The 7,890-nt window shown below is 38.9% G+C and overlaps 2 protein-coding genes across 2 annotated transcripts in view; both read right to left on the reverse strand.

Moving 5' to 3' along the window:
• Positions 1-3,491, reverse strand: part of LOC146247071 (OTU domain-containing protein 7A-like) — a 38,218-nt gene extending 34,727 nt beyond the window's left edge. The window contains exon 1 of the mRNA XM_084682601.1: positions 3,355-3,491. The gene's annotated coding sequence lies outside the window, so the exon portion shown is untranslated. The remainder of the gene's footprint in view (positions 1-3,354) is intronic.
• Positions 3,492-4,853: 1,362 nt separating this feature from the next.
• gtf2a2 (general transcription factor IIA, 2) lies at positions 4,854-7,299 on the reverse strand. The gene is made up of 4 exons (XM_084682623.1): positions 7,093-7,299; positions 6,096-6,200; positions 5,317-5,443; positions 4,854-5,175 (listed from the first exon to the last, which is right to left on the reverse strand). Exons 1-4 carry the CDS (start codon positions 7,162-7,164, stop codon positions 5,150-5,152), a joined length of 330 nt encoding a protein of 109 aa, XP_084538749.1. The 5' UTR covers positions 7,165-7,299; the 3' UTR covers positions 4,854-5,149.
• Positions 7,300-7,890: the final 591 nt, after the last annotated feature.

Raw genomic sequence — 7,890 nt, forward strand, 5'->3', positions numbered from 1 at the left:
TGCCAAGCAGATCTTATTTCTGTTACATGATAATCTCAGGATGAAAGCAGATTATGGAGTGATTACAGAGAGAATAAGACTCCATAAAATGTAAACGCAAACATATTACAATAAACAAAACATACAACTTAATAATTACATTATCTGTACAAGCTTCCAGTTACCCCTGTAATGGCACCTCTGTCTGCAGATTCTGCTTGACCTTGGTCAGAGTGGTCTATATTACCTTCATCCATAAAGAGCCTTCGACTCCTCCTCAAGAACTCTTGGAAAAGCTTCCTAACACATCTTTGGTAAGTTGTCATCCACACAACCTCTAGATTTCTGACTGGTTGCTCTTGCGTCTGCCTTGTTGTCCATCCTTTGCAGGGAAAGTGCAGCATTGCATAACGTCTTGGTTGACCTTTTTCAATTAACACAGATGCAAGATGGTGATTTGATCAAATTAATTATGTCCAAATTAATTTTGTTCTTTATATTCACATTGTATGTGGTTAATTGTTCTATTTTATAATACAGTACAGTCTATCTTTATTATACTTCTACCTCTATGTTTATTATATGCACCAACCCACCACAGCAAATTCCTTGTTTGCGTAACTCACTTGGCAATGAACCTGATTCTGATGTGCCTTCAGACAGTATGACAATACCAAAACAACAAATCTCCAATACTCCAGCACTGGCTTATGAAGCCATACTGATCACTTAACCCTGATTGAAATATGTGCAATAAGAGCTAGGCATAACTCAAACTAAAGTACACACAGAATGTCCAGATAAATGTGTCCAACAGAATGAAGCGGAAGATGCTCTCTGAGAACGTCCTTCTACATTTGCTAATGCTTTCGACTTCAATCAATATTAGGTCATCCAAATAGATGGGCTGGAATCATGTCAAGAGGACTTATTTAAACAATGAGATGAGATTTGAATCCAACAGACCCCAAGTTGTCTGTTGAACCCTTAATTGGAAGGAAGTAAGATCAAATATCTACCCAACAATAACAAATACATTTAGTCATTTTAGCAAATGCTCTTATCCACAACACACGACTAACAGTAAGTGCAGGGACATTCTCCCTGAGGAAAGTAGGGTGAAGTGCCTTGCCCAAGGACACAACATCATTTGGCACGGCCAGGAATCAAACCAGCAACCTTCTGATTAATACCCCAACTCCCTAACCGCTCAGCCATCTGACATGACTCACATGATATAATATTCATGTGATATAATATATTCAATAAAATCCATATTTCAGTACAGTACAGGTCCATACAATACCTATCCTGCTTATATCTAAATGGAATATGTATTAATTCTCTGTACTGTAACTTGTTTTATACCTCAGTCTTCCGAAATCATTAATGCTTCTCAATTGATCTCCTGCAGAGTGGTGGACCCGTTCACTTGAACTATTCACAAGGGGTCCCAAATTGTTTAGCCACAATCAGCCAACGCAGACCCCATTGAAAAGCCACAATGTCTTATTCCGGTGGGTGTTTTTGGTGGAACTAGGAGCCTCAGAGCTAGAATTCACTGTAATGTCTGATCAATGGCCAAACGGTGTCCCCGAGGCTTCTGTGTCCACAGCACAGCAGTTTAGACTGAGCTTAGCCCAGAAGTAGCACACTTAGGCAGTTTGTGTTGTGCTCCCCAGGCTCAGAAGTGTGCTGTCCAGTCAGGTGCTTGTACACCTGTTATACAACCCTATCTGTACCACCATGAGAGTAAAGATAGACTATGCGCTGTATTTATGGGTTCGAGTTATCTCTAGCTGGCACATGCATGTGGACAGAGATGGAAGGAGATCTTGAGACAAAGTTCTGAAGTTTAGACATTTCATTAGAACATGAGCTGTTTGCTCTATTTTGGTTTGGCAGACACATTTTCATTTTCATTCCCAAATAGCCTACTATGCTTTAATTGGAATACAACTATTTGGTAAGATGTAGGTCCAAACACTGAAGCTCAATCATTTCACACAATAATATTTCAACATGTTATGTTGTTTACTCAGTCAGCCTTTAACAAGTGTAAACATTTCAACTCGGGCCTCTGTATTATGGCCAGCCTGAGACATGAATATCCCTTCGACCTTTTTTTTTGTCTAGCCCAAAGGAAGAGAACCTCCCAACCTCCCAACCTCCCAATACCTAATCTCTCATTCCACAAGTACATGCAGCTGGGACTTGGCCTATATCTAAAATAGGAGAAATCTCTACCTCACACACACAATCAAGGCCTAACAATCAACGAAGAATTGGTACCTTCTTGTGGCTTACAAACCAGTGCTACATAAGCCTCTACGTGCAGCTGTGAATATAACTGTCACATAAAACTACAAATACACACAACATTCAATGTGGTGGGTCTATCAAAAAACCTAAACAAAGTCTAAGATACATGGTCAGTCAGCCAGAAGGGCAATCTGCCAGACAGATTGTGCTTAATTGATAGTGTGAATATGGGCTAAAATGACTTTTACTTAATATACGGTAGCCTACTTCATAGGTAAATATATAACATTCACTACATACCCGTGGTAGGCTACTACGTGGTACACCTATTATAGAAGAATGTGAAGAACTTGAAGGGATCGTGGTAAGATGGCTGTTAGCATTAATGATCTTAAAATTACGTTCAGGCCAGGCAATGGATTCCCTCTGTGTAATTCTTAACGTTAATAAATTGCATTGAGTTTGCTTACACTGCTTGGTAGGCTAATACTAATTCCTGTCATTAATGACCGACTTCAATGGTAGGCTATGGTCTCAGCCTCTGCTTTAGGTAATTTATTACATTATAGATTCAATCGGAAATGATAGGCTATTAAATTTAGTCTGCAGTATGCAATATGTAATAACAAGGTAGGTTACGCATGCTGTACACAAAGTCCTATCTTACATGCATTATCGTGGGCTATGCGCCTTTGTAGGCTACCATTGAAGCAGTACGGCACAAATCATCACCACATCGAACTGGGCCATGAGTCTAGTAGGCTACAGACTCAACCATTATCAAAGCTCCACTTTACACAAAACTAGCCTAACCTAATAACATTAAATGGCCCTATTTGAAACAATACCATGGTGTAGGCAACTAACAGCTTTCAGTTGTGCAATTATCACTGATTCAGATGATTCAGCCTACAGTATATTTCATAATTTTTTAATCCAGTATGAACATTACTACAAAATAATGTGAAATAACGCTACACTAGGAACACAAGCAGTTGATATATCAAATCTTATGATGCCGGTGCACCTGTCACGTCTGCAGTGATTGAGAGAGATGACAACATGAAATATTTACTATGGCCAAACTACTGATTTATACAGGCATATGCTTACCGTTTGGTTAGTGGTCGGTCCCCATCGTTTAATGTGAAATCCCCATAGACCCTTTCTTGTCTGTTTTATTTTTCCTCAAAAATAAACATGCCCGCCTGCCCGACTGTCTGCCTCTGTTTCTTTCATCCTCATGTCATTCTCCGCCTGCTGCACCAGAAACACAAAGTCACTCCCCCCAATCCATTCCACAACATGACGTCAAGGATCAACAGCATCCACCCTCCCCATCGATGCCATTGACAATTTCCTCACTGAGTGCCTGCCTGGTCTTCAAAAATTACTCCCGGAATAGCCTACGAGGCTACGTGAGCCTGGTTTGATGCCAGGCCGCGAGTATTGTTTTTTTTAAGTGTCTTCGGGATGAATAGGCCTACGTGGCTTAAAAAATGGTGTTAATATCCTAATGTTTCGCTGAGGTTGTGATCATAGATGCTGACCGGTGGATGGCGCTTTTTGTTCGACGGGAGACCGAGCTAGACAATGCCGTCATGTTTTCGAGTGGCTATAATGTTGGGCTGAGCATCAGTGGCATTGTTCTCGTTTTGAATTGATTATGAGCAGGAGTGCTTCGTGATATTATGTGTTCCTGATATCATCCTTCTGGGTTGGCATATGCCTGAATTGAGGCTTACTGCTGAAATTGGAAACATGTAGGCCTATACATTTTCATCAGTTAGGAATTATCTTCTAATTATAAACAATGTATTTGAGAAGTTATAAACAATGTATTTGAGAAGTATATACTTCTCAAATACATTGTTTATAATTAGAAGATACTCAAATACATTGTTTATAATTAGAAGATAATTCCTAACACATATGTGCTGCTTTCATAAAGTATGTCAAAGACAAGAGTTTAATATTAAAACACGTTTTCCTATTTAACATCCCATTTTCATAGGCACATTGTAAAACAACACTGTAGGGCACTAGACATCCCAGATCCAATGCTGCTCTTGAACTTTAGAGAGCACTTAGGACCAATCAATATCTGTATAAGCTTGTATTTCTCCAGTGTTAAACATTTAAGCCACATTCTTAATGATATTATAAAGTAGATAAAGGATGCATCTACAGATAATTCTCTCCAATATCAAATCATACTCATCTTAACTATTCAACTCATCATACTCACTACCTCTTCATTCCATGTTTTTTTGGGGGGTACAATCTCACAGCTCTCTCGTCAGCCAGAAGGAACTTGGTTAGTGAGTAGACACTTTAATGACCAGTGAAGGAATGGTCATCCCGATGGGAAACATATTTGCTTATAGAAAGTATGTGTTTCTCTGCTGAGACACGTCTGGCAGGACCCTCCAGTGTGTGGATCAGGTTCCAGTGTTGGCCAGGGTGAAATCCAAATTCAGCCTAGAATCCATTTGGATTCAGTAGACACTAGACATAACAGTGCATAACACTGAGTAATAATTTACATACAAATAAAACAGTAATTACTAATGGGCTAGTATGTCAGATATGCCTTAAAAGACCACAAACTATTTTTAAATAAAAGTTTATTAAAGTTATCAAGCTCCACAACATTAACTAAACTGAAAAGGCAGTTCTAAGAAAACCCATTAAAAAAAGTCATGCAGTATCCACGGCCAATTGTCTGGTCCATTCATTCTACAATCACTCCCTTTGATGAAAATGGTATATATATATATATATATATACACATATACACATACGTATTCATCTTCTTTACAGAAATAACTGTAATAAATTATATATATACAGTCCTGTCTGTGACACGAGCTTCATCAGTAACAGTTTGACCAATGCATCTCTTGATTCACTCGCCAGTGTTGGAGCCAGTGTCTGAAAGGAAAAGAGACATTCAGTATCCAAGCTACTTAAAAAGGTGTATAACACATTTTATGTATAACACATTTTATGTATAACGACTTGCACTCTGTAAGACAACAATAACAACGAGTGAAAGGAATTTAATGATCGTACTTTTCCCGTCGCAGGCAACAATTTTCACTTTGTCCACCTTCACCAAATCAGTGACTTCCCTGAATTCCACGTCATTAAGAACAAACGTCCACACGTTGTCACAGAATCTGTAAGTGTTTAGTGACCCCTAGAGGAATGGGAAAAGAGCATAGTGTCAGTGACACATTGCAAGAAGCAAAATACATATTACAGCTTTAATGTTCGAGAGCTGGTTTTTACTTCTTTTTTTACTAATCCCAAAAGGTTAACAAGCAAGTTTCCCAGTAGTCATCCTTTTGGGTTTGCATCATTTTGAATAAACCCTAAACTTACTTAAGTTGAGACGTGATGGAAAGGCAACATCAATCTATAAACACAGCCTATTCCATGAGTGCAAATAATCACAAAAGGGGTGAGTTTACAATATCAAGCGAGAGGGAGTGATGTTATACTGAGCATCAGCATGGCTGTGATCCAGGCATAGGTAAGTTTGAGAGCCCAAGTTAATCACCTTGGTGCTGCTATTCAGTATAACAGCAAGAATGCTAGTGTTATATTGCATGTCATGAAAGGTTAAATCATGGCTCCGGATGGTGGGGTGAGACTGAGATAATCTAGTGTAAATCAGATTTCATCTGACCAGGCAGGAATCATGAATTGGCTAGGCTTGCATCTGCACCACAATTCCAAGAGGTAGTCTTATTTGGTTTATGGAATCATTTGCTGTCAAGTCAAGTTTCCTCAAATCCTTAAATACAACAAGATCAGAGAAGACCTATGGTGGATGCAGCAGTACTCACCCGAAAGTTGACCCTGTTGCGAACACGATTGGCAAGCGCTGTGTTGATGGCTTTGTCAAACTGGAGCAGAACCTGAAGTGCTAACTGGGGTGTTATCTGCTGGGTCTGAAAAGGAAATTCCCAAGAATATAATAGATAATATACACTTGTATTTATTATTTATTATGTACTAGCCTATATATTAGGAATATGAATAAAGGAATAAAGGGCACATCTCCAGAATCATGTGTGGTCCCCTAGACATTTAGGCTATACAAGGACGCTCTTTTAGAACAGGACAAAACTGCTGTTGCTTTCTGTTTGTAAGAGGGTCGTTTGAATTTTTTTTTTTACTACACCTAGCTACTGGCCTGTCCATTGCAGTAGCATGACAGGGGTGAAGCGGCCCGCTAAATGTTAGCATAGACTTATAACATTCGCATGGAATTTTATGAACAACACTAATCCAAACACTAAGCACTAACGGAGCTGCTACATTCAACTATTGTAATCAGAATTTATATCCAGTTATTAGCATTAGAAACTTTCAACAACGCTTCAAAATTGCAAACGTATGCGCACTGAGAAAACATCCTTTGAATTAAAACCATAGACTTTAAGAATGAGGGAATATCAGAGAGTAGGCCAAATCATGTTACAAGAATCTCAGTTCATGCTAGAAGTGGCCAAAACAAAACAGATTTACATTGGTTAGGGTGTGAAATGATAGAATTATGCTACGCCACCCAAGCTAATTCACCGCGGGGCAGCTACAACAGCTGTCACGAGTTCACATTAACTACACAAGATAAACAGGGTAGCTACATTGATAGCTGGTTATCTATACAATTAAACTAAAATCGAGCAGTGTTGTTCAAGGGAATGAGAAAAAAACGTCGTAAAACAAATAGCAGATTTTCATTAGTTGAACGAATCCTTGCAATTTCGGTAAAGAAGTAGGAAGCAAAAAATGGCTAACTTCAGCTAGCCTGCATCCCACAAATAGCATTGCTTTTACCTGAATAAGCTCGTCTAGGCTCTCTTGGAGACTGTTTCCCAACGTCGTATTTCTGTAAAGCTGATATGCCATGGTGACAAATAAATCTACTACCAAACTACAGGTAACTAAATTGTGCAGTTGCACAATTCCCTCCTGAACTACTGGGTTTATTCTTATGACTTGCTCAATGTTGCGTCTGGTGTGCTGGTCGTAGAACAGTCAATCGCCAATTGAAATTACGGAGCACCGAAGGGAACAAACTCAGTTAGCGTACGTGTATTGTAGCCTCAAAATATGGGGTATTTTGTCTATAGCCACCAGATGGGAGCAGATGATAAGAAACAACCAATAAGCAACGAATAAAACGTAAGTGGGTTTTAGACTGCCACTGACAAGATGCTAAGCATTTTGGTTGAACATGACATCGACGGGCTTGTTTTATTTTAGGGGCCTCAATTCACTAAAGTATCAACAACATTGCTCATTAAACTAAACAGCAGTTCCTTCCTCTAGCATACCTATTAATTTGTGTCAGAATGAAAGGAAACCGTCATAATTTTTGACATTAGTCACAAAAAGAATTGCTTTCAAGTTGTATCATACGTCATGGGAAGGTGCATGAACGTAACATTAAACTGTGTTCATCAGTTTCTTCTATCACAGTAGCTTATAGGACAGTGCCAAGGCTACTGCTTACTGAACATAGTTATTCATTAGTGATGTCAGAGCCTGAAAAATGCATGCCCACAGATGCTTGAATAAGCATTTATATGTGCAAAAAGCTTGATAAATCATTGTTAAAGTAGAATCTTGTTA

The sequence above is a fragment of the Hypomesus nipponensis genome, chromosome 19 (genome assembly GCF_054491055.1).
Source record: "Hypomesus nipponensis isolate SF chromosome 19, ASM5449105v1, whole genome shotgun sequence".
Lineage (NCBI taxonomy): Eukaryota > Metazoa > Chordata > Actinopteri > Osmeriformes > Osmeridae > Hypomesus > Hypomesus nipponensis.

What these genes read in the sequence shown, in the direction of transcription:
- gtf2a2 (XM_084682623.1), bottom strand. Translation starts at nt 7,164, where the DNA reads ATGGCATATCAGCTTTACAGAAATACGACGTTGGGAAACAGTCTCCAA. An exon ending in GCCTAGACGAGCTTATTCAG is followed by an intron (nt 6,201 to 7,092) that starts GTAAAAGCAATG and finishes TTTCCTTTTCAG; the next exon opens with ACCCAGCAGATAACACCCCA. An exon ending in TGTTGCCTGCGACGGGAAAA is followed by an intron (nt 5,176 to 5,316) that starts GTACGATCATTA and finishes TTTTCCTTTCAG; the next exon opens with ACACTGGCTCCAACACTGGC.